The sequence below is a fragment of the Prionailurus bengalensis genome, chromosome A2 (assembly GCF_016509475.1).
Source record: "Prionailurus bengalensis isolate Pbe53 chromosome A2, Fcat_Pben_1.1_paternal_pri, whole genome shotgun sequence".
In the NCBI taxonomy this organism is placed as follows: Eukaryota; Metazoa; Chordata; class Mammalia; order Carnivora; family Felidae; genus Prionailurus; species Prionailurus bengalensis.
The window spans coordinates 138,961,010-138,985,694 of record NC_057348.1 but is presented as its reverse complement, the minus strand read 5'-3'; the positions used below and the strand labels follow the sequence as shown (position 1 = coordinate 138,985,694).

The 24,685-nt window shown below is 38.9% G+C and overlaps 1 protein-coding gene across 4 annotated transcripts in view; it reads right to left on the bottom strand.

Moving 5' to 3' along the window:
* The window catches only part of PTPRZ1 (protein tyrosine phosphatase receptor type Z1), a 185,670-nt gene that overhangs the window by 90,847 nt on the left and 70,138 nt on the right, over positions 1-24,685 (bottom strand). For all 4 annotated transcript variants that reach the window (XM_043589350.1, XM_043589352.1, XM_043589353.1 and 1 more), the window contains exon 3: positions 2,214-2,393. In XM_043589350.1, the coding sequence (XP_043445285.1) occupies positions 2,214-2,393 (180 nt within the window). The remainder of the gene's footprint in view (positions 1-2,213; positions 2,394-24,685) is intronic.

Here is a 24,685-nt window from a genome sequence, read left to right as displayed (position 1 = left end):
AATTACAAACTTTAAATTTTTTCTATCCAATGTACATTAAGAGAATCATTTATTTGATAAATTAAAAACAATTCAGTCACCATTTGAAGCTGAACTTGTTACTCTGCAAAATACACTTAATGTATCTTATTGCCACAAATACAAACTAAAGCAAAGACCTTAACTACTGTATGGCTCTTATAGCAGAAGACAGCCAGTCCCTCTGCCCTGTTCATTTGGTGTCCTGAGCTTGCCATTTCCCCAGGGGTCTGCTTTCCTAAGGCATTTTAGGGTAGAGAGGGGACAGAGCAAAGGGCGAAGGAACAGAGGAGTGGACAAGAAAAGCCTTCTCTTGGGAGTGCCCCCCACCTTCTCACTTTTAGCTCCTTCTACTCTTTATCAGGCAGGTGTTTTTGTCCCATCTCCTTATGCCTGCAAGCAAGCATCATACCAGGTTTCATCAGGCTTCAGAAGTCCTGTCCTCTACTGTGGCAAGGAAGGTGGGAAATTCATTCCCACTGAAGGGGTTTTAGCTATCTGATGTTGGAACCCCGAGTAGCAACTCAGAATCCTAAACTCTCCTATTTGAGTTCCGCAACAGATTATTGGAACTCTATTTTACAAATGGTCTGAAGATTAATGATTCTTGAGAGCTTTACGTAAGATTTTAATGTCTCTCAATCAGATTTAAATAGTCTTTGTTCCATGAGGCAGAAACCAATGTTTGCATTAGGGACCCGATCCAACATCTTGGCCAGCAAGCTAGAGATATAAACTTCCGTTAATAATAGTAACAACAACAAGAATAGTATCAATAATGCTCAACATTTATGTATCACTTACAATGTGCTATGCATTACACGGAGTACTTTACGTGTGTTAAATATTTGATTTTTACACAACTTCACACAATGAAGGAAGGAAATATCATTATAAGGAAATTGAATCACAGACAGTTCAAATAACTTGCTAAAGGTTCCACACTTAAAGGTTCCACTTTAAAGAGCCAGTAGTGAACCTAAAAAGTGTGGCTCTAAAGATCAAGTGCTTGACCACACTTCACTAAGAAAAATAAAGCAGGGGTGCCTGGCTGGCTCAGTCAGTAGAACATTGTAACTCTTGGCTTCAGGGTTGTGAATTTGAGCCCTACATGGGTGTAGAGAGAACTTAAAAGTAAAGTCTTAAAAAAAAGAAAGAAAGCAGAGGCTACATGCTTTATTTCTTTGTAACATTCTTCAAACCTAGTAATGAAAATGTTAAGATTTGGGATAATATGCTTTTGTGTATTTAATTAATATCTTATATAATAATTTTATTAAATACTTATTAATTAAGATATACCTACTGAATGCTTATTATATATCAGGAACTGATACAGTAAAATTCTTACTCTCATGGGACTTAAAATTAAATTACTACATTCAAATTACCAAAATATCAAGAATAGAGAAAAAATTCACTAATGATAAAACCATCCCAACATAGCTACTATTATAATTTACAATATTTTTTTCTTATGACTATGTTTGTTTTTATATAACTTCCTGATATACATACAATTTTGTTTAAAATATAATATCAGAAAAGGAAGGCTATTTCCTTTGAAAACTATTAGTTTGTCTCTCTATTGTTTACTGGAATTTTTCGTGGTATTATATTTTGCATGTTTAGAAAAAAGGACAGTCTTTAAAAAAAAGCATTTAGAGAGTGCTTCCTAAAGATAGTATATAACTTTAAACTTTCTATCTAGAAGCACTACTAATTTCTTTTCTTAAAATTCAATTATAGTTGATTGCTTTTTTGTATCCCAATACTCAATGTAGCATGAAGCTAAGCAGACAAGAGCAAATAGAGTATCCAAGAAAAGGAAATTCTGATTAAGTAATTAACCAGTGATGGAGTTATAAAATTACATAAGTTATATATTGCATTATCTTTATCATTTCTTCTGGTGGAGGCATCAATTCTCTTTCTATTATTGGAGAACATGATGTGATGACTTTGGTCATTTTATTTTTTGTACACATTTTCAAAATGTTACCTAAACTTCCAATTTACTGTGTTCTATTTGGTTTCTTCTGTCTATAGTTTCTGTGCATTTACAGTACATTATACTTTATACAAAGAAGATGAAATGAAATAAAATGAAAATGAAAATAAAATGAAACTGACATAAACATACTCTAAGCCCAATAAACATATTAAAGTCACAAACAAAATGCAAACAATTTTACCTGTTTTCCCAGTGTTATGAATGAATGTGTTTTCCAAGGATGTTTTATCCCAACCCTGGAATTTAAGTTTTTTAAGATTCACATTGACTTGGGTAAGATCTTCATCAATATTGATAGGAGACTGTTTGGGGCTACTACATGTTGGATATTTCTTTCCCCAGTTTTTTTGATTCAGGGCTCCTAGGAAGTGAAAGGGTAAGAAATTAGTTTCTTAAATTACTATGCAAAATTTAAATTTTATATTATAAAGTAATTAATACATTACATAAAAATAGAAACAATAGTAGAAAAAACTGGAATATCTTTGAGTCACTGCATACAACAATTATGCCCAGGTGTGGATTCTGGGCTTTCCTATAACACACTATGAAAGGAGGCCTATACAATAGCCACATCAAGTTCAGTGTTCAACAATGGCTTTGCTTAGCCATCATACTCGTCCAAATCAACAGAAAGCCTAACTGCCATGTCAGGTAGTCAATCTGAGCCCAGGTTCCAGGCTGAAAGGTGTCCAGATGACAGGTGCTAAATTCTTGACTTCCTCAGCACTCTCCATGGGGGTAGTTCTCTTTAGACCTACTGTCTGTCACTCCTGCCACTGAATGATCACGTTTAATTTTCATCTGCTCAAGGTCTGATGTATAAAAACATAATCACATGCTTTCCTTGAAATATCTCCTCTCTGTCACTTCTTTTGGGGAAGGTCATAAAGCTTAGTAAGTTTTATTGCTTAACAACGAGAAACAGAAAACAGGCTTTCTATAAAGATTTCACCTACACTGAAGTGAATTTCCAGCTGTTCCACAGAGTGAACAGTCCTCTAAAGCAAAACTGCCCTGGGCTGCCTTTATTTCACCCCTACCTGAAACCATGAACCATCTCTCGTAACCTTACTCCGCTGGACATTACCTTAGCTACAGCCCAAGCAGCACCAAGAACAGGTATGTTTTATTTTAAAATCATCAACTTTTCTCTCTACATTTCTGCAGCTAGCCCAAGAGCAGGGTGGAAGCACCAATTTCAGCTTCTCTCCTTTCAAATGCGTCACTTTCAGAAAATGAGTATGGGGGAAGGGGCGCCTGGGTGACTCAGCAGGTTGAGGATCCGGCTTTGGATTTTGGCTCTGGTCATGGGTCACCATCTAGCTAGCTGCTAGGTTCCTGAGATTGAGCCCCACATTGGGCTCTGTGCTGACAGTGCGGAGCCTGCTTGGAACTCTTGCTCTCTCTCTCTCTCTCTGCCTGTCATACCCTGCTCACACACTCTCTCTCTCTCTCAAAATAAATAAAAAAATAAATTTTTAAAAAGAAAAAAGAAAATAAGTATGGGTAAAGTCAAGATTTTACGTGGTTAATGTTTAGGGAAACTATACATAAACATACCCTCCGTATGCCCTCGTCTATGCCATCTTGTTTTTTTGATAAAGGCATCAGAGAAGATTTTGACTTCCATGCAAAGCTCTCATAATGTGACAAAATGAACTTTGCATAATTTAGCCCCAGAAAGAAATAATCATTAGTCGTACCGTGAAATGGCCTATATAGCCAGGAAAAATGAAGTGATTCATCTCCTAGTGAGGCATCTACCAAAATCAATAGGTGCTGAGAACTTAACTTTATTTTAAAATCTAGCTCTATTCCTAGAGAGTGCTGGAATACAATATGCTTTAAACATGCACAGTGATGCATATTTTGGCTTCTAGGAACAGCTTTAATGGTTTGAGTAATGATATGTTAATTTCACTGTAAAGAACAGGGACATGGGGAAAAGAAACTGCCTGTTTTACTAACGTCACTGTAAGAGAAGCAGAGAAACTGCCGCATGAATCAGTAAGACCCTCTGTACTGCTTAAATTTTTTAATGCACTCCAATAAATTTCAAGCACCCTTAGGAAGAGTCTCATGATTGTGGTGCAGCGAACATAAAATTTTAAGTGGCTAGTAACACTGCATTTGATTAATAAACCTGCTATTTCCCACATCATATAGTGATCATCTCTATGTGGACTCTAATTTGGCATATCCACCACTAAACACTTGATTTCTGCCCAGAAACAAACTCTTCCTACGACCTCTGCCATCCCTGAACATAAAAGTCGTCCTCATGGCTCGGTTTCCTCCTCACCAAGCCCTTTCGGGTCGACCTTCAAATTATATCCTCTATCAGACGGTTTCTCTTCTCCACTGTTACCACCTTAGCCTGAGCCACGGTCCCCGTGAGCCTGTCTGTGTCTTGCTATTTCACAAGCAGCATTGCCATCACCTAGGAGATTGTTAGGGAGACTCAGGCCTCCACCATAACGTTGCTAAGTCAGAGTCTAATTTTAACGGGATCCCCAGGAGATTCACATACACATTAAATTTTGTGAGGCAATGGCTTAGATATATCTCTAGTGCCTTCTCACCAGTCTCCAGCTTCTTCTTTTGCCCCCCATCCACAATGCCATTCTCCACTTTCGTTGTAGGCAGAATTCTGAGATGTCCCCCCAGATTCCCACACGCTGCTCTACATGCCCTGCATAATCTCTTCCACTCACAGGTGGGCAGGCTGTGAATATAATGGAATAGCCATTCCCTTGATTAGGTTACATTATATGATGAAGGTGACGGGGAGTCCCTGCTGTGATAGAAGGTCCTGTCATAGCAAATTGGAGACCGAGAGAAAGATTCAGAGTGTGAGAGATTCTCCTGGCTTTGAAGAAGTACGCTTCTTCAAAGGTTGGAAGAGGGGTACAAATAACTAGGATCCGACAGCGCCCCCAGGCTGACAGCCAGCAAAAACAGACACAATATGCTAGTCACGAAAAGACAAATACTGTGCGATTCCATTGACATGAGGTAGCCAAAATAACCAAATTCATGGAGAGAGAAAGTAGAACGCTGGTTACCAGGAGATGGGGAGAGGGGAAAGGGGAAGCTATTTACTGGGTACAGAATTTCAGATTTGCAAGATGAAAAAGTTCTGGGGAGCCATTTTACAACAGTATGAGTATACTTAACACTACTGGACTGCACACTTAAAAAATGTTAGGATGGAAAATTTTGTGTTATGGGTTTTGTTTTGTTGGTTCGTTGGTTTGTTTTACCACAGCAGAAAAAAGTGGTTAAGATGGCAAAAACAAATAAACAAACAAAAACGGGGACCTGGACCTCAATCTCACAACAAGGAAGTGAATTCTTCCAATAGCCTGCAGACAGCTTCAGATGAGAACATAGTCCAGCATCTCGGTTTTGCACTTATGAGACCCCAGGCAGAGAACCCAGTTAAGTAGTCCCTCTCTGATCCTGACCCACGGAAGCTGCGAGATAACAAATATGTGTTTAAAGGCCACTCAATCTGCAGTAATTTGTTACACAGCGTAAGAAAACGAATACAATCAGTAACTAAAGTAATCCTTTAAAATATATATCAAGGGGCCCCTGGGTGGGACAGTCAACTGTCTCCGACTCTCGATTTTGGCTCAGGTCGTGATCTCACGGTTTGTGAGTTAGTGTCCCTTTGGGTTCTGTGCTGATAGCATAGAGCCTGGTTAGGATTTTCTCTTCCTCGCTCTTTGCCCCTCCCTCACTCTCTCTATTTTTCTCTCAAAAATAAATAAATAAGGGGCGCCTGGGTGGCGCAGTCGGTTAAGCGTCCGACTTCAGCCAGGTCACGATCTCCCGGTCCGTGAGTTTGAGCCCCGCGTCAGGCTCTGGGCTGATGGCTCAGAGCCTGGAGCCTGTTTCCGATTCTGTGTCTCCCTCTCTCTCTGCCCCTCCCCCGTTCATGCTCTGTCTCTCTCTGTCCCAAAAATAAAAAATAAGAGTTGAAAAAAAAAAATTTAGAAAAAAAAAAAAATAAATAAATAAGCATTAAAAAATATAAGCATATACATATCAAATTGCGTGTCACTTCCTGATTTGGGTCTCCCCAATCCCTTTTCATCCCAGTCAGAAGAAAATATAAGCTCTTTACCATGGCGTAGAAATCCCATATAATACCATCACTCCCATCCTCTCTGCCTTCCACATTAATCACTCTACTCCAGTCACACAGGTTCCCTGGAGCGAGGAAAGCCTCAGGGCTTGACACTTGCTGCCACCCTTCCTGGACTGCTCTGCCCCTGAAGTCTGCATGGCTCACTCTCTCACTCTCCTGCTTCTATCGGGTCTCTGCTCAAATGCATCTCCTTGGAGAGGCCTTCAGTGAACCTCCTGCATGAAAAACATATCTCTCCCTTGGTCATTCTCAATCCCCTCTCCTCACGTCATTTTTGTTCTCCTGAGATATTAGGTTTATTTATTTGTTTCCACACCCCAGAAGCTAGAAAAAAACCTGGCACATAGTATGTGTTCAATAAACACTGGCTTAATGACTAAATCAGACAAATAAAAAAGGATTGCTTTTTTGTTTGTTTTATGAGTTTAAAATCTCAAAGAGATCTAACATAAAATGGCAATAGAAAAAAGAAAACATTTCTAAAATGAGCCATAGGTCATATTTGACTGTTTGTTATATGACAATTTTGTTGAGTAGTCCCTGCCAAACTTCTGCTGACAGATATCAGGAAGACCTGATCTCCAACCTGTAGATTTGGACACTTTGTAGCACAATGATCCTAAGTGACTGGATTACGTTTGAAGTGTATCAAATGATTATACTGAGTGTGGATCCAGTTTAAAACACCAACTAGATCATGGTGCCAAGAAGAGCATATGTCCAAGAAGCCTCCCGAATTTTTGTAATTAAAAGACCGAAAAAGGGGCACCAGGATGGCTGTCGGTTAAGCATCTGACTTCGGCCCAGGTCATGATCCCACGCTTTGTGGGTTTGAGCCCTGTGTCGGGCTCTGTGCTGACAGCTCAGAACCTGGAGCGTGCTTTGGATTCTGTGTCTCCCTCTCCCTCTGCCCCTCCCCTGCTTGCACTCTGTCTCTCTGTGTCCAAAAAACAAACATTAAAAAAATATATATATTTTAAAGACCAAAAAAAAAAAAAGCCCATAAAAAGAACTTGAGGTTCTTCTTGAAAAGGACTCTGGAAACAAGGTTGTTTCAAATCATCATAAGTAGAAAGCCAAAGGAAGTAAACTAATAAAGTGTTGAAATTGTGCACAAGAACGAAACATAGATCAAGAAGCATTAAATAGATTTTACTTGTCTTTACTAATGAAATATTAGATTAATCTTATGCTTAACTACTATTTTTTAAATTCCCAAATTAATATTTTTAATGTTGCAATTGGAAACCTCAGTGGTTAAAGCCAGGATGATGTGCCTGAGAAAGCAGGTGTAAAGAATTCATTAGAACTATATTGTATCCACCTGAGTGTGATTAGAGACTGTCGTGAAGGAAGAAATTAGGACTCACTGTGTTTGCAACAGAAGATTATCAGGGTGACTCACCCATAAGGAGGACGGCAGAGTACTAAATGTCAACTTTAGAAAATTAAAATAAATTATTCATTCACATAGTCATCCATTCTTTCATGCACATATTGATTCATCTGAATTAGTATCATTCCTATAAATTTCCTGTGCTTTCCTCTATGGGAGCACTTACCAGACTATATTTTGTTCGTTAATTTATCTATTTCATCTATAACTTATTGCCAAACTTTGAGTCTGGCACATAGTAGAAACAAATTAAATGCTTGTGATACAGTCTTTGTGCACCAAATAAATGTATTCAATACTTACATTCTGTGTACTCTCTATTCTAAACAGAATGAAAAGCAATTCTAGCCTCTGTGGGGAGATATGCATGAGTTCAAGTTTGTTTGCTTGTCTATTTATTCTTGCATTCCAGAAGGCTGGGGCGTGTGTTAACTACAAAGTAGACAAATGTCTAAAGGAGTAGATGGGATAGAAATAAATGTGAGGTCAAAAGCACACAATGGGGGTCTTGAGGGAAGGGGGGGATCTTGACAGGCAGAGGGAACCAAGAGCAAACCATGGTGGCAGAACAGTTTAGGCAGGACTCAGAGAGAAGTGAGCAATCTAGCTTGGTCCAATAAGCAAGAGTGGATATCAAGCAATTCTAGAAGGAGATGAAAAGACAGATCGATCAAATGTCGCTGGTTAGGCCAATGGGAGGCAGGAGGCTTTGGAAGAGTAAGAAACTCACAGCTGCCTTATCAGAGAGATTAAACTGGCAGGTATGCAGGATAAGAAGGAACAGGCTACTTAATTTGGGGCCGTTTCAAAGGCATCTTCTTTTTGTCTTCATTTGATTTTTATAGAATGAATCCCTGTGCAATGGACTGAATGGCCCAAAATTCATGTTAAAAATTATAATCCCTAGTGTGATGGTATTCAGAGGTGGAGTCTTTGGAAGGTGATCAGATCATAAAGACAGAGCCCTTGTGAATGGGGTTAGTGCTTTTAGGAAAGAGATCCCAGAGAGATCTCTCGACTTTTCTGTCCTGTGAGGTTACAGTAGAAAGATAGTGATCTAAGGAAGCAGTCCTCAGTATTGCCTTGACCTTGGACTTCTAGTCTCCAGAATTGTGCAAATTAAATTTCCTTTGTTTGTAGGCTACCAGTCTAGGATATTTTGTTATAGCCGCCTGAGCTCTAAAACGCCTTGTACTTATCTGAACTACGATAAGTCTGCCTCTTACTCATATTGTAATTTCAGTATCTTTCTGAAAACTTGGCACTTAAGAATTACATAAAATTTTCCTGAATGAATATGTACCTCAATAAGATGTATAGCTACTCACCCTTCAATGTCCTTGTACTGTACATCTTGACCAATAGAAATAGAATTCTAAATAGAAACACATTTTTAAATAGATTCTGTGTAGGGAAATATTTCACCAGTATCTAACTTAGGATTCTCTCTCTCTCTCTCTGCCCCTCCTCCGCTCTCTCTCTCTTTCAAAATAAATAAACTTTAAAAAAACATTAATAAGAGCAAATATAAAGGTAATATTGAAGTGTGGACTGCAGTGATGATTGTAGTGTCTATTGCTAATTGCCTCGGATTAACTCCATTCAAAATTCTACACCCTGTAAGTCAGAGCTTTATTTTTTTTTAATTTTTAATTTTAAGATGATTTTTGAGAGAGAGAGACCAAGAGACGGAGAGTGCAGGCAGGGGAGGGGCAGAGAGAGAGGAAGACACAGAATCTGAAGCAGGCTCCAGGCTCTGAGCTGTCAGTGCAGAGCCCAACTCAGGGCTCTAACCCACGAACTGCGAGATCAGGACCTGAGCTGAAGTCAGACGCTTAACCGACTGAGCCACCCAGGTGCCCCATTCAGTGTCATTTTCAATGAAAATTTAGCATTAGAATTTAGAACTCCAGCAAAATGGAAAGATGGTATGTTTAAGTAGACACTTTTCAGATGCTCAAGTCATCTGCTTGAGAAAGGGGGCTTTCTCAAAGACAAGAAACTAAAACCTAAAAGTGCTGAATAACAATCATTAAGTGATTTTATGTCCTATCAGTAAAAGTCATCACGTAAACTGACCGAAAGCAAAGGAAGAAGGATGTCTGACTAATTTCCCATGGAAGAAACAAGAATGAGGATGAATTTACATGCACAAATCAGCATGCCTGTTTCTGTTTCTGGCCAAACAGGTTTTTTGGAGCTAGCAGGAGCAAAGCAGTCGGCGAATATAGATAATGGGTACTATTATCACTGGACTGAAAGCCGATCAAATGCAGGCAGTTCCAGAATGAGAACCTGTTTAGTCAAGATCACATTTTCCTTTATCATCTGTTCTAATGGGACCCTCACATCAGGACAGCAGAAAATCTTGACAAGCCTGGCCGATATATCCCATTGAGACATGTCAAGGGAAGGTAGTTACCAATTTATGTAGAAAAATGCTAGCACATATGTTCCATAAACATTATGATATTTAAGAAAAGAGACCCAGGGGCACCTGGCTGGCTCAGTTGGTTAAGCTGGCAGTGCAGAGCCTGCTTAAGATTCTCTCCTTCCCCCTGCCCCCTGCTCTCTCTTTCAAAAAGAAAAAAAAAAAAGAAAGAAAGAAAAAGTCCCATAAATATAGAGAAGAAACTAGTAGTTGCTAGAAGGGATGGGGGTGGATGGACACAAAGGAGTTAAAGGGAGTGGAAAAGCAGGCTTCCAGTTATGGATGAATAAGTCACAGGGATGAAAGGCGTAGGGAATATAGTCAATGGTATTATAATAGTGTTGTATGGTGACAGATGGTAGCTTGTGTGAGCATAGCGTAACATATATAGTTGGAAAAAAATTAACCGAAGTTCAACACAAATAGAGAAAGAGATCAGAAACTGACTTCAAAGTTCCTATTTAAAATTTTAGGACTTTTTCAAGTTAGAAAAATCCCAAGTACACAAACAAAAAAACCACAGAAAACAACAACAGTAAAAACTACTGCTCTATAATGCAACAAAAAATAAACTTAGGTTTTTGTAGACCACAGGAAAAAAATAAAAACATTAAATGAAAAGGTCTAAGGACACTGACATAGTAAAATACTACTGGTCTTAATGTAAGTAATCAAAACCTGATCATCTGTAGTGGGTATAAATGAAGTCATCAAGTGAAACAAGAGAATGATGCTCATTCTACATAATAGACTACATACATAATAGGTTAATAGGCTACAATTAACCACTGCTTTAATCAGAAAATGAAATAAATCCTATAAAGAAGTAAAGAAGAATTTCGTTTAAGACAAGAAATTACAGGGGTACAAACTGATGCAATAAACTACTAAAAGCAGCATGTTGTTCCGAGAATTTAGGAATGTTTTAAAGGATTCTTATCTGGAAGTGATCAAAAGAGAAGGGCAAAGGATGACTTCCAAGATCCTGACTAGAGCCTGCCTGGGTGGATAATGGTACCAGTCGTACTGGTTGTGGGAATGGATGGAAAAAAAGACTTTGCATCTGATTTTGAACATACAGACTTTGAGATGCCCATGGAAGTTCATTAGACAATAAAAATACAGGCCATTAAGATGTCTGGACTAGAGAGAGGTTAGAGGATGTCATCAAAGAAGTGTAATTTAATAGATGTGGATATATTTCAATTAAACTTGATAGAGAATAAGAGGGTCAATGATAAGACACTGGAAAGCACTAACATAAGGAGCATGAGGGAAGAGGAAAGCACCAAAAGAAATTAAGAATGGCTGAATTACAAATTTAGGAGAAAATGGCATCATGAAAGTTATAAATCTCTCAATGAGAGATTATTCCAAAGTAGGAAGCATGCACAGCAGAGACCAAAGGTCATGACTGACCCACTGGATTTGGTTATTTCTTAACAGCAAATCTTACCTTCCTAGAACAAAACAACTTCAGTGAAATGACAGCCCTGGAATTCAGACTACAGCAGGCACAAGAGTGAACTGGAGGTGACAAAGGAGAGGTAACAAAATGCTTTTTAAAAACTTGCTGTGAAGGAAAGAACAGCAATAGGGTAGCATCCAGAGGCAGATGCAAGGATGAGAAATGGATTTTGACACAGAAAGAGATTTATGCAGGCAGAGAAAATTATTACAAGAAGGAGTTTGAAGTTAAGGGAGGTTCATGAACAAGGTCCACCCAAGGGAGGAAGATATAGGCCACGGATGGAGGATTATTAGCTCATGAGAGGAAAAAAAAAAAAACATAAAAAAATCAAAGAAATGTGGATTTGTATTTAAGTGTTTAGAAATGGGAAAATGAGAAATTTGATGGTTCATACCACAGAGCCTCAGCTGTAAAGCAAGATCACATAACGTGGAAGGAAAAGAGATTTGGGAGTTGAGCACACCATTCAGAGGCACCCCACACCTGCCACTTTATCTGTAATAGGAATAATAATCTCTCACTCTCAGACTGTGCAAAGTCAAGGAGTGAAAACACGTACACGGGCAGATATGTGAATCTTCTTATCCCCTACCCCTGTTTTCTTAGGAAAACTGGAGGGAGACAGGACCTTCACCTGTGGGGTGAGGCAGGGAGGGGACTGAGCCTGAGGAAAATCGTATGAAACAGGAAAATTGACTGAAATAGCGGACAGGTAAGACTGACAGAAGGCACCCAGAGCTCTGCTGATGTGGGAGCCATGAGTCTGCAGAGGCACCTCTCAGAAGAGTGTCTCTGTGTGTTTTTGTTTTTGCAAGTTCTGTGGTCCTGATGGGACAAGCACAGAGGGTAGGGGGCTGCGGTCCTACAGCGGCTGACAGGACCACGAGTGGGTTGGAATTCTAAAAGGTTGGGGAACCAGAAGTTCAGCAAAAAAGTGCTGAAGCTCCGCTCCCTCCCACCCCGCACCCCGCCAATCTCAGATCTGGTATGGGGAGATAAAGGTAGTTTTTTGAAAAAGCTATTGAACAGTTACCACAGCATCCTCCGTCATCTTTAAGCTAGAAAATAAGAGCGATGGTGACAAAGCCCAATATTGCAGTGTTTCTACTGCCATAGACTAGTATCAAATATTTAATCAAAAGTGGAAAAATCCTCGTTGGAATTTAACAATCACCAGCAACCATGGAGAGTTCTTGTTACTGTTTTCTCTCCTGACAAGCCACCACTTCTAAAAGGAAGAAAAGGCTCAGGGTTTAGGTAACTCGGTGATTAATGTTACGACCTTTATATTTGCCTGATTCTCTCCAAATGAGTCCACTGTTTAATATTCAAGATTGAAACAGAAGGCAATGCAGGCTGATTAATTGCAGGACTTGTCTGTAGCATTTGTTGTTAACTGACTGACCTCAATGAAAAGCAGAGAAATTATCTGTGGATTGAGGAGAGACACACAGAGCAAGATTTCTTTTCTTTGTTGCTACCATCTGGCTACTACTGATGAGATTGCAAATACAGAATCCAAAAAGGAGCCCTGGAAATTACTCCTGGATTTGGAATAAAAAATAAAAAACTCTTTTTGTAGAGTAGCTCTGAAAGTTGCCTTCGCCTCACTGTAAACTCCCCTGTGGTCATGAACTTTTCCTCTTCTGCAAAGGAAGCAAAGGAAAAAGCAGCACAATAGATAATGGTGGCTGCACTGGTGGCAGGGACGCGACTGTCATGACTGTGCCCAGTGCTCATTGTCCACATACTTATTATCGATATGGGGCATGGCCGTGGCTCTTTTTCCTACCTTTGGTGAAAGGACCAAGGATTCAGAGTTGAAGTCTGAGACACAGATATAACCTGATATTTTTCTATTTGTGATAGGGCTTTGGATCAATTTTCCTATAGTATGGTTTCATTGCTTTGGTAAGAGAACATGCTGCCTGTAAGACCAAAGATTCTGCTTACTTCCTATATAAAATCATCATCTCCTCCTCTCTGTATGCACTTATCACAAAATACTCTCATAAACCAAATCTCCCAGATGTATGCTATTGGTCACGAGCAAGGACTAAGAAAGAGGCTGTGGGTAAATACCACAAATCCATTGCTCCCACCAGGAATTCTTTATTTCATATTATCTCGAGATCCCATCAAAAGCTGATTCCATCGGGGCGACTGGGTGGCGCAGTCGGTTAAGCGTCCGACTTCAGCCAGGTCACGATCTTGCGGTCCGTGAGTTCGAGCCCCGCGTCGGGCTCTGGGCTGATGGCTCAGAGCCTGGAGCCTGTTTCCGATTCTGTGTCTCCCTCTCTCTGCCCTTTCCCCGTTCATGCTCTGTCTCTCTCTGTCCCAAAAATAAATAAACGTTGAAAAAAAAAATTTTTTTTTAAATAAAAAAAAAAAAAGCTGATTCCATTAAATACAGCTTTTATTTGTTCATTTGTTCAATCATTCATCAAATACTTATGGAGTGTTTAATGTTAGAACTTAAGTGGTAAAACAACTCAGACAAATAAAACAGTATCCATCATCAAGAACTCATGTTTTAGTTAGGACCCAAGACATATCAACTATTAATTCGAATATAATCTAATATGTACAAGAGAAGAAATAAGCATGGAATATTCCAGGGACACAAAAGAGTTTTACAGAATATAGATGGGACAAAAGACAAAGAAAGAGTCCTGAATGACAAGATGCCTGAGACAAGTCTTGGACGATGGACAAGTATTTCAAATGAAAGGTGGGGAAGGAAGTAAGGAAGAGAAAACAGCATGAGCACAGAAAAGAGAAAAAAATGGGTGTTTGGGAAGAACAGTAGGAGGTTCTACTGACACATAAAATGCAAGGCAGGAGAGAGGATAGGGGTAAAAGTGAGCAGATGTTCAGGCTTTGAATGCCAGGACAAGGGGGCTGGACATCATCTGGTAGGCTATTGGAGGAATTTAAGTTGCAGGTGGCATGGTGTTACTTAAGTTTTATTAAAAGTCTGTTTGCCTTTTGCAAAAATTACCTTTTCTCAGTCTTGCTACATTATATATGGGGTTTGAACACACAAAGTGAGAGATCATGACCTGAGCTGACGTCGGCCACTTAACGGACTGAGCCACCCAGTTGGGTGCCCCTTAGCAATGATGTTTAAATAAAAGAGTTTTTGAATATAAAAAATTCCAGTCCATGACAATTTATAAATCTGATTTAAAAAAGCTGGTAACTAGTTTACATTATGAGCAGATTTATTGCAATAGTCCATTCAACTAGCAAGTGCCCCTACTTCTTATGTATATATATAAAAAGGCTCTTTTTTAGAAGGCTCTTCTTTAGAAGAGAAAGGCTTTAAACTAAGATAGTATGAGTCACTGCCAAGGGACTATCCATCCCAAATAAAGAAAAAATTGTTATGCAAGCCAAGTATTTTTGATTTTCAATAAATTGATTATTCAAGGTTTTATCCCTTATGCAAAATAAAGATATACTTGTATGGATTCAAATGAATCTTAATTTATGTCCAGCCCAGTGGAAGATTCCTTAACAGCCTTTTCAGTAATGATAGATTTAAGTAGACTCTCTTTTTGGATGGGCAGGTTCATAGCGCTGGGGCAAAGGAAGTGAAGCAGGCCCAGAGAAGGGAGCCCCTTGAGAACTTACAGAAATCCTAAGGAGGGTTTAGGATTTCCACAGGCAGTGGAATGTAAGGGAATGAAGAGGTGGACTGGCTTTTGAGCCAGCATAACCTTTATCTTTGAAAGGCTGGAAGGTCCCAGATGACATCTGTTTCAGACATTTTTTTTTTACTAATTGATGCTGAGAGAAGGCCAGAATTAAGAGCAAGGTAAAAGTCATCAATGCACATGCAAAAGAGCCAATTCCTCTGTTTGCTCTGGTTTAGTTAATGCAATACCGTATCTTCACATATGCCATTACCTACTAATAAATTACACCACATTTCTGAAATGTGTTCAAGGGCGCCTGGATGGATCAGTCAGTTGAGCATGCGACTCTTGATTTCAGCTGAGGTCATGACCCAGGGTCATAGGATTGAGCCCCACATTGGACTCCTCATTAAGCATGGAGCCTACTTGGGATTTTCTCCCTACCCTCTGCCCCCTCTCTCCTATTCCCATATACTCTCTTTCTCTTAAAAATATAAATAAATAAATAAATGAATAAATATGTTCGAGATGGCCATATTAAAAAAGTTCTTCAAATAAATCGGTCTTTTTCACTGCCCAAAGACAAAACTTTTAAATTTTAGTAATACCAAAAAGTATTGCAAACGAAGTATTTTTTTTCTTCAGTGGTAGGTAGCAATGAGGTTATAATTATCTCAATTCCAAGAAGCCACTGATATCCCTTGTTTAAGAAATCTATCTGAAATTTTGAGTTTCAAAGAAGGTGACCCTATACCATATCTCTATAAAAATCAACAAACTGGCTTAGCATAAAATGTTTATTTTCAACTACTTCACTGTAATTTCATTTGGTAGAACTCTAAAACACCAAATGGAGAAAACTTCCAGATCTAAGATCTAATTCCATACAAATCATGCCTTTTTACTGAATCACTTAGATTCCATAATCTCCTAAATGAAAAATGTATTTTAGTGAATGAGTCTTCTGATAGCATGTTCAAGGAGCACACGTCTAGGACCTGGATGGATCACTGGAAAGTGAACGCTGGCCACAAGTACACTTCTAAATCCAAGTTTGACTGGCTGAACCTATGCTCTGGACCTTAAGGGCTTGCTACTTATTGTCTTAGTTACTTTCTTTTTAATACTTTAGGTCTGAAAACAAAAATATGAATTTTCCTTCAGTGAATCTAGGGTCTAGAAGAAGACATAGAGATAAACAAATCAATGCAATCCAATGAGAATTACAGTTAATCTGAAAAGACATGAAATATCAATTCCCTGCTTTCAAGTCTCAGCCAGATTGCCAGTCCCCTTGAGAAGAAGACAATGGGATTTTCAATATCTAAGTGCAGCCCTCCTGTTTGGGCTTTTACTTTGCTTCTTCAGCTACATCTGGCATTGGGGGTCTTTACCATGTTCTGACAAGTCAGAGTCTCATAGTCTCTGGCCACAGCATGCCTATCATAGATTCTCAGGATAGGGAAAAACCATCCTAGTTCAATTATCCAATGACTGCCTGAATCTTCTACAGACAATTAATAACCCTCTTAATAACAGGGTTTTCTGCCTCAGCTTAAATACCTCTGATGTTGGGGTCTCTTTATCTCCCCCAGAATAGATTATTCCAATTTTAGATTTTTTGGATGTTAGAAAGTCATTTCCTTATCAAAACACATTCCTCTTCAAAAGTAGTTTTCTCCCAAAATTGTATCTACTAGGAGGCCATACAAAACGTTTAGTTATTTTTCCACCGGATGGTCCTATAAATATATGAATAGTGACTAAGAGATGAATAGTTTCCTGAGCTTTATCCTTTTCATGAGAGTCACACATGCTTCACAAATGTCAAGACTCTTTACTAATTCTTCCTAATACTCTCCAATTTGTCTATATTCTTTGTTTTTTTTTTTTTTTTAATTTGTCTATATTCTACGTAAAGCTTGCCAAATAGAGCAGGCACACATTCTTTATGGAATGAAATACAGAAATACAGATGAGTTTTTTAAGCTATAAAAGGTAACAGAAACTGTATCATAACAATAACAATAGTAATTTACATTTGTATGGTGCTTTCTTTGGGAAATAGCATGGTATAAGATTGAAAGCACAGGTTCTGAAGTCAGACTGCATGGGTGAAAACATTTCTTTACCATTCTGTTACTCAATATCACCCACTCAAAAATACAGACCATATTAGGATGAGCCTCATAAGATTTCTATGAGGCTTAAAGGAGCTAATACAGAGAAAACCATTGGCACGATGCCTGACATAAGGGGCTCTGTACTCTGTCCATTTTACCACATTCCACTCTTCCTCAATCACACCATTGTTTTTGTCTCAGTGTCTTTGCACTCACCATGCCCTTGCCTGAAACACTCACCTCCCTACTCTTCACTGGCTGGCTGTTTCTCTTTCTTCATATCTGAGCTGAGATATCCCTCTGTTGGAAAGGCCCTCCTATTTTTGCTAAGCTCTTCTCTATCACATTATTGTGTTTATTCTTTTCATAATACTTCTCATACTCAGCAATTATCTTGCTTACTTATTTTTCTCTCCCTAATCGAAGGTAATCAGAGCAGGGACCTTATCTTCTCTGTCATTGGTTATATCTACAGACACTAGCATTGAATGAATAAACTGATGAGTATCATCTACAATTATTATTGTTTTTGTATTTGTTAGCATTCATCATTTCTCTCAGTTCTCATGAGTACTCTGCAGTAGACAGATAAATGAATTCCCATTTTTAGAAGAATTAAAATGTGTAGGAACATGCATTTCACAAAGGTAAGAGGAAACATGGTCACAAAAATGAATCAATCCACTAGAACGCTCCAGATATTTCTAAGCAGCTACAGAGAATCCAGTTCACTGGAGCATAAAACTCCATTTCATGTGCCCCAGTTTGTCATATTAGGAAGTTTCAGCATGCGTATTAAAAGAAAACACTTATTTAGAATCAGAATGATAATGTTACCATGGCAGATCTATTTAACTTAGTCTGGAGTTGGCCTCATAAACAAAATTCTTCTAACAGAGGCTAAATAACAAAGTTTTAAAGAGTTACAAAACAAATTCTCACTGCAACATCCTGTTTTCATTTATTTCAGTTAGAATCCCTGGCACATCTGAATAAACGGAAGCTCACATTAAATGATGTATTTTTGAGTCCCCAGTATTATTTTCTAATCCAAATTATTTCTATAGAAAAATCATTAAACTCAATGTAGAATTACCAATTGAATTATCTTTGTTTTTCAATTAAAACTAGAGGGTAATTCAATAGAACTGAAACTAGTATAATTGAATTTCTGCTTTGGTAGGCACATATTTGCAGGCTCTATGATATTATTTTTCCATTTCTTTTCTATTAAACAATTAAAATTCGCATGTATTTTCAAGTGAAAGAGCAACACAGAAGACTATAGAGTAAAATAGCAAGAGTCTCCATTTTAACCTTCCCCACCTTCTACTCCTCTTCTATTTCTTTCTTTCTTTTTTTTCCCAGTGCAAAAACGGTGTTTTATTATAGCATGGGGACAGGACCCGTGGGTAGACAGAGCTGCCTTGGGATTGTGAGGAACGACTGATTATACACTTTTAAGTTGGGCAAAGAAAGATAAAGGAAGTTTCCGAACGGATTTTCCGGGGCACCTGAGTGGCTCAGTAGGTAGAGCACCCGACTCTTGATTCTGGCTCAGGTCATGATCACACGGTCCTGGAATCAAGCCCCACACTTTTAGGGTTCTCTCTCTCCCTCTCTCTCTCTGCCCCTCCCCCACTGTTTCTGTATCTCTCTAAATAAATAAACTTAAAAACATTAACATTAAGATAGTTGTGAGTTCCTGGAGGAATGTCATTTTCTGCCTGTCTCAAGTATATGTTAATGGGCTGCAAACTGTAAGGAAATTGAATTTTATCTACATTTCCTTTTGCCTTTGTTCTCCTCATTATTCCTTCCCCTGAACAATTTTGACCCTTAAATTTATCTCTAAGGTTGTTGAGGGTGGAAGGTCTTACCTTCTGTAACTTCTTCCTGCTAAATAGGGGCCCAGAGATGTCCCTACTTAGGGGTCCACATTGGTCATACATATACATTACCAAAGGCAGAAGCAGCTGAATCCAAGGTTGACAACATATAAGAACCCCCTCACATCTATATTAACTGGTTGTTGGCTGCTGTATAACCTTTTCTTTGGAAACCATTTTAAACTTACAGAAAAGGTTCAAGTACACAAGAAAGCCATTTCTTTTTCTTGAAACATTTGAGAGGATGGTGTCCTCTGTGGATATGCCCTCATCACTGTTCTTAGGTTCTGACACCCATGCAGGTGTCCTACCTAATGTCCTTTTCATCATGGCCTTGTTCTGACATTCCACCCCAAGCCACTCACAATGCGGACATCCTCCTCACTTTATATGAACAAATACCTCATAATGCACAGCCACCACCCCAGATGACATCCTCTTCACCCTAAGTGGGTTCCAATACCTCACACCAGGCAGCCCTCTTACATGAATGTTGCCCTCATCTGACTAGGGCTCTGCTTCCCCAGAGCATCAGTCAATGCTCTCCATACCTCACTTAGCATCTGACACTCTGCCTTGGCCAGTCCTCCATTGTGGGTGCTTTCCTCCTCAGGCTTGGAGCTGGCACCTGGCTCTGGGCCACTGTTGACCCATTCTACTGCCACAGGTGTTTGTTTTGCTTGGCTTCTCCTAATGGCTTTAAAACTGAAATATTCAGGAAGAAATCAAATGGAAGGGAAATGAAAGAAGAGAAGAAGAGCTCGAGTTCTTTGCCTATGCACGTAAATTGTGATGCATATACACATCCCTATAATCATTTTTCTTCTTACTTTTTGACGTAAATGAGATCACATTAAATATGTCGACATCATGTGCTTGTTGTCTCTAAATAGCAATGTCTCCGAGATCACCCCATGAATTCTGCCACATTTTTTAAAGTGGCTACATGGTATTTCACAGAAAGAATATACTATAACTTATTTTACAAACACACACACACACACACACACACACACACACAGTATGGTTACTCACTCTTCTATTCTTGGGCATTATGATTGATTCCAATTTTCCTTATTAAAACCTAAGCTTCAATTAACATCTTTTCACACCTATATTTTTAATCTCACTATAGAAATCTCATCACATTAAAACAGTAACAAATTTTACAGAAACTATAATGCACTAATAACTTCTTTGATTTATGGCTTCTCGAAGGCTGCTCAAGCATGAAATAACAAGCAAAATGTCCAATCTTTTCTGATAAAAATGAAACTATTCCTTTATCTGGTATGATTTGAAGGGCACAAAAAGGCTCGCTGACCAAAATTATCCCCTTCACAAACTGACACATGGCCTGAAATTCTCATGCAATTATTCTTCTAAGGATTCTACCTATAAAGGTAATCTGAAAGGTAAATATCTTCCCTGAAAGGGCTTCCATGAATGTATGAGTTCTTATTATTACTGTACCAGGGTGAAGTTCATCAGCCAGTAAAACAGTATTTGAGAACAAGTACTGAGAGATGAAGTTGCCAAGGACAGAGTGAACCACAAATTAGACTTTAGATGAAAGTTTGAGAGATCAAAGAGCAGACATCTGGCAAATTCCTGAGAAGGAGGCTCAGCCTGAAGGGCAGGTCTTTTGAAAGAGGGCATTCCAGGCACTGAGGGGAGCTGGGTGTGGCATGGCTGAGGCCTGGAGGAGGCTACAGGGAAGAGCGGTGCCCAAGGAGCATCTCAGGACTTGCTTCAAGCCAGGGTGCACCTGCTTCATGTTTCTCTTCGGGAACGGAGAAAGATGACCGGTGTGAAAACTGAGATGGCACCAAAAGTTGCACTTTGCGTTCACTGGTTAACTATAACTCGTTATTTTTGTAAATGATATTTCTTCTATCTTAACAGTTTTGCTACATAAAAATAAGAAACCGTGAAGTAAAGAAAAACCAAATCTAGTTGATTGACTACAAAACAGAATTACAATCCAGCATTCTTCAGCACTGTTACTTGAATGAAAACCTTACGCTACCAGTTTTGTTGGAGCGGTTGTAAGTGCTGTTTAGAAACATTAAGGCTGTGCCAATGTGAATATAATATATAAGAAATTGTGTTAAGTCACAGATAACAAGTACTGTGATATAATTCTGTTGAAGTGTGAAGGTAATACAGGATTTTTAGTTAAATGAAATCATGCCCTTGTCATGTCAATTTTGTGAAGTAACTCTAAATATGTTTAAAAATAAATCCTTCATTGAAAAAAAAGTTAAAAAAAAAATAAATCCTTCATTAAAAAATAGTTTATTTAAATTTTATGTCTTCTGGTTACAAGGATAATTACATAGAAAAATATCATTCATTAACTATGTTATCTTGTAAAATCCAACACCCTTCAAGGATAAGTTAACCTAGGTAACCAGACTATCACATGTATAGGGCAAATAAAAAAGGAACATTTTACTCTAAATTTCATCAGTTGATAAAAAGTGGGTGGCGGGGGGGGGGGGCAGGAATCAGTAAGTAACACAATAACCAAGACATGGGCAAGTGCGAGGCTAGGAAGAAACTGACCTGTGTGTCAGATTATAGGGACTGAAGCACACAGACTGGGGTTAGCAATGACAGACATCTAAAAAACAGAATGAGGTTTAAGCAGGTTAGACTGGGTTCTTCACCATCACAGTGAGGGAGTCAGGTGTTCTTAGTGGGCTGGTAACAGATTTTGAAAGGAGTTGAACTCATACTACCCTCTTTGTGTGATCCCCTCCCCTTTGGTCCCAGGAGAGGCAAAGTCAGGATATATCCAGAGAACTGGTAAATGGTAAGTGAGGGTGAAGGCCTGGCTGTGCTGATGTTGAGGGTTGAGCCTACAGGCTGAGGGTTTCTGAACCCTTCAAGGATACCATCGCCCCCCTTGACTTTTCAATGATCTTGTAAGTCTCAAAGTTAATTTGAGACTATAATTTGAGACTATCTATAAAGATAGACCTGGCTCTTCCATTTCTCAGACACTCTAGGGATTCTGTATGGAAAACGCTGGGTTATATTGAGACTCTTTTGTCTTAAGGAGACTGAGTTTCCCAATTTATTCTTCTGGGTTGAGACCCAGCAAGTCCACGTGGTCTTTCAGAGTATAGCCATTTTACCAATATCCCTACTCTACCAAGGGAATACCCCTAAATCTTGGGGATAGCACCATTTCTAAAGGAGGCTTTATAGAACTTTTCCTCTACCCTCTAATGTGCAGTTTCTTTTATAAGAAATGGATTAATGGGGCGCCTGGGTGGCTCAGTCGGTTGAGCGTCCGACTTCAGCTCAGGTCACGATCTCACAGTCCGTGAGTTCGAGCCCCGCGTAGGGCTCTGGGCTGATGGCTCGGAGCCCGGAGCCTGTTTCCAATTCTGTGTCTCCCTCTCTCTCTGCCCCTCCCCCGTTCATGCTCTGTCTCTCTCTGTCTCAAAAATAAATAAACGTCAAAAAAAAAATTAAAAAAAAAAAAAGAAATGGATTAAGACCCATGGCAACTGATTTTAAGATTAGTATGAGAGATAAACAGCTCTTATATCCCTCAGGCTATCATGAGGGAGGCTCTCAGTTCCCTCCCAGATTTATATCCTCCCTTATGTCCTTTCGGGTATAGTCTTTAGAATTCAGAAGAGGTTTCCATTAGAACTGCTATCCTGGGGCCATCCTTGCATCAGGATATGGGGGGTGGGGAGAAATGTTAAGATCCCTCACAGTGCTGAATAGTTTCTTAGCCTTTTAGGTAATCACTAGATCTTTTCTCCATTTCTTTAGTTAGAAAGAAAAAGCTTATTTCAAATTCAGGACATTCAACCATTATTTCCCAATCAAAATCAGATCTGAGTAGGAGTGTTCTTCAGGATTCTCTGGCATTAACATCTAGAGTCCTGACCAATATATATTAGTACACACATGGTGGTAAGTGCAGAACTTTCACCGGTGAAGGACATGTCATAATCGGGGCATGGTGCCTACCGAATTCTACTATGAATGCTTAATGATAAGAACTTGACCAAAATGACAAGCTGCTTCTTATAAACTTTTGAGAAAATAATTCTTCTTTTTAAATTTTTATTTATTTATTTAGAGAGAATTAGAGAGAGAGAGAGAGAGAGAGAGAGAGAGAGAGAGTGCAAGGTGCAGAGAGAGAGAGGGAGAGAATCCCAAGTAGGCTCCACATGGCCAAGCGCAGAGTCTGACGTGTGGGTGGAAGTCACAAACCTCAAGATCATGACCTGAGTCAAAATCAAGAGTTGGATGCTCAACCAACGGAGACACCCAGGTGTCCCTTGAGAAAATAATTCTGTCACTAAGTCTAACATTCTTCTCAGCATTCTGGAGAAGAAGCTGTCTTTAATCCACAAAAGATATCTCATGGCTAACAAGGGAGAGAAAATGTCTCCTCCACTGCACTGGATATGGATAGAGATGTTATGCTTGGCACACTGCCTCCAAGATATGGATAAGGGGAGGTCCAGAATGCAAAGGAGGAACAGGCATTAGTGAGAACTAAGGTATGTTCAGTAATTTTTCAGGAGTTGTGACACTGACCAAGTCATCAAGTGGCATGGCTTAACTGGGACTTTCCATATAACCTTGGAGGTATAGTATGAATCTTTCCAAGCCCAGAGGAAAAAGTGAGTCAGAGGAAATTAAAAAAAAAAAAAATTCATGAAACTTTCAACTTTGAACATTATAAAAAATATTTACTTTAAAAAAGATGATATATTGACTTTAGAAATTTTGTAGTTGTTTATTTACTTGTAGCAATGGTTTCAAGTTCTAAAATTTTAGAATCTCTCCACAGCCTGAAAGACTAAAATGACTGTACTCAACATTCATGAATAGGATGGCATCCTTATGCAGTAGAGTTTAATAAGTCACCATGAGTCATTTCCTTTACCTGTACATGTTTGTACTTAGTCTTTTTTGTTTTTTGCCGCCAGATAGGAAATGCTCAATTAAAATGTGTTGAATGAATAAATGAATGAATGAAATTATACCCAACAAGTTCAGGCTCTATCATCCACTGTAAGATTTCCAAACAAGTTCTGTGCTAGAATAATGAGATCTGACAGATGTTTTAGATTTTTTTCTCAATTTCTATGGACAACTATTAAAATTTTCAAAAATATTCCCCAGGGTGAGAGACTAAATTCCAAGAAAAATATAGCCCAATGATGGAAAATATAATTTGTATGTGTAGCAGTAAAATAATTCTCCTGTGGAGTTGACACTAAGTGGCTTGAAAAGTGGGCAGCTACCTGAGTTACTTAACTCCAAACAGCTGCTACAGAAAGGAATGAGTAACAACCTTTACTAAAAAGAAGTCCAGAAATATTTCTGTCCTATTTTAAAAGTTCTGAAGGTAGCACTAATTTATATTACCAGCATCCCCCCCCCAAAAAAAAAGTGGAGAAAATCATTATTAAGAAGAGAGTTTAGAAGGACTGTAACACCAGACTTTGGAAAGAAGAAAAGAGATGGGAAGAACAGAGGAACTGATAACACAATCTTGTTAT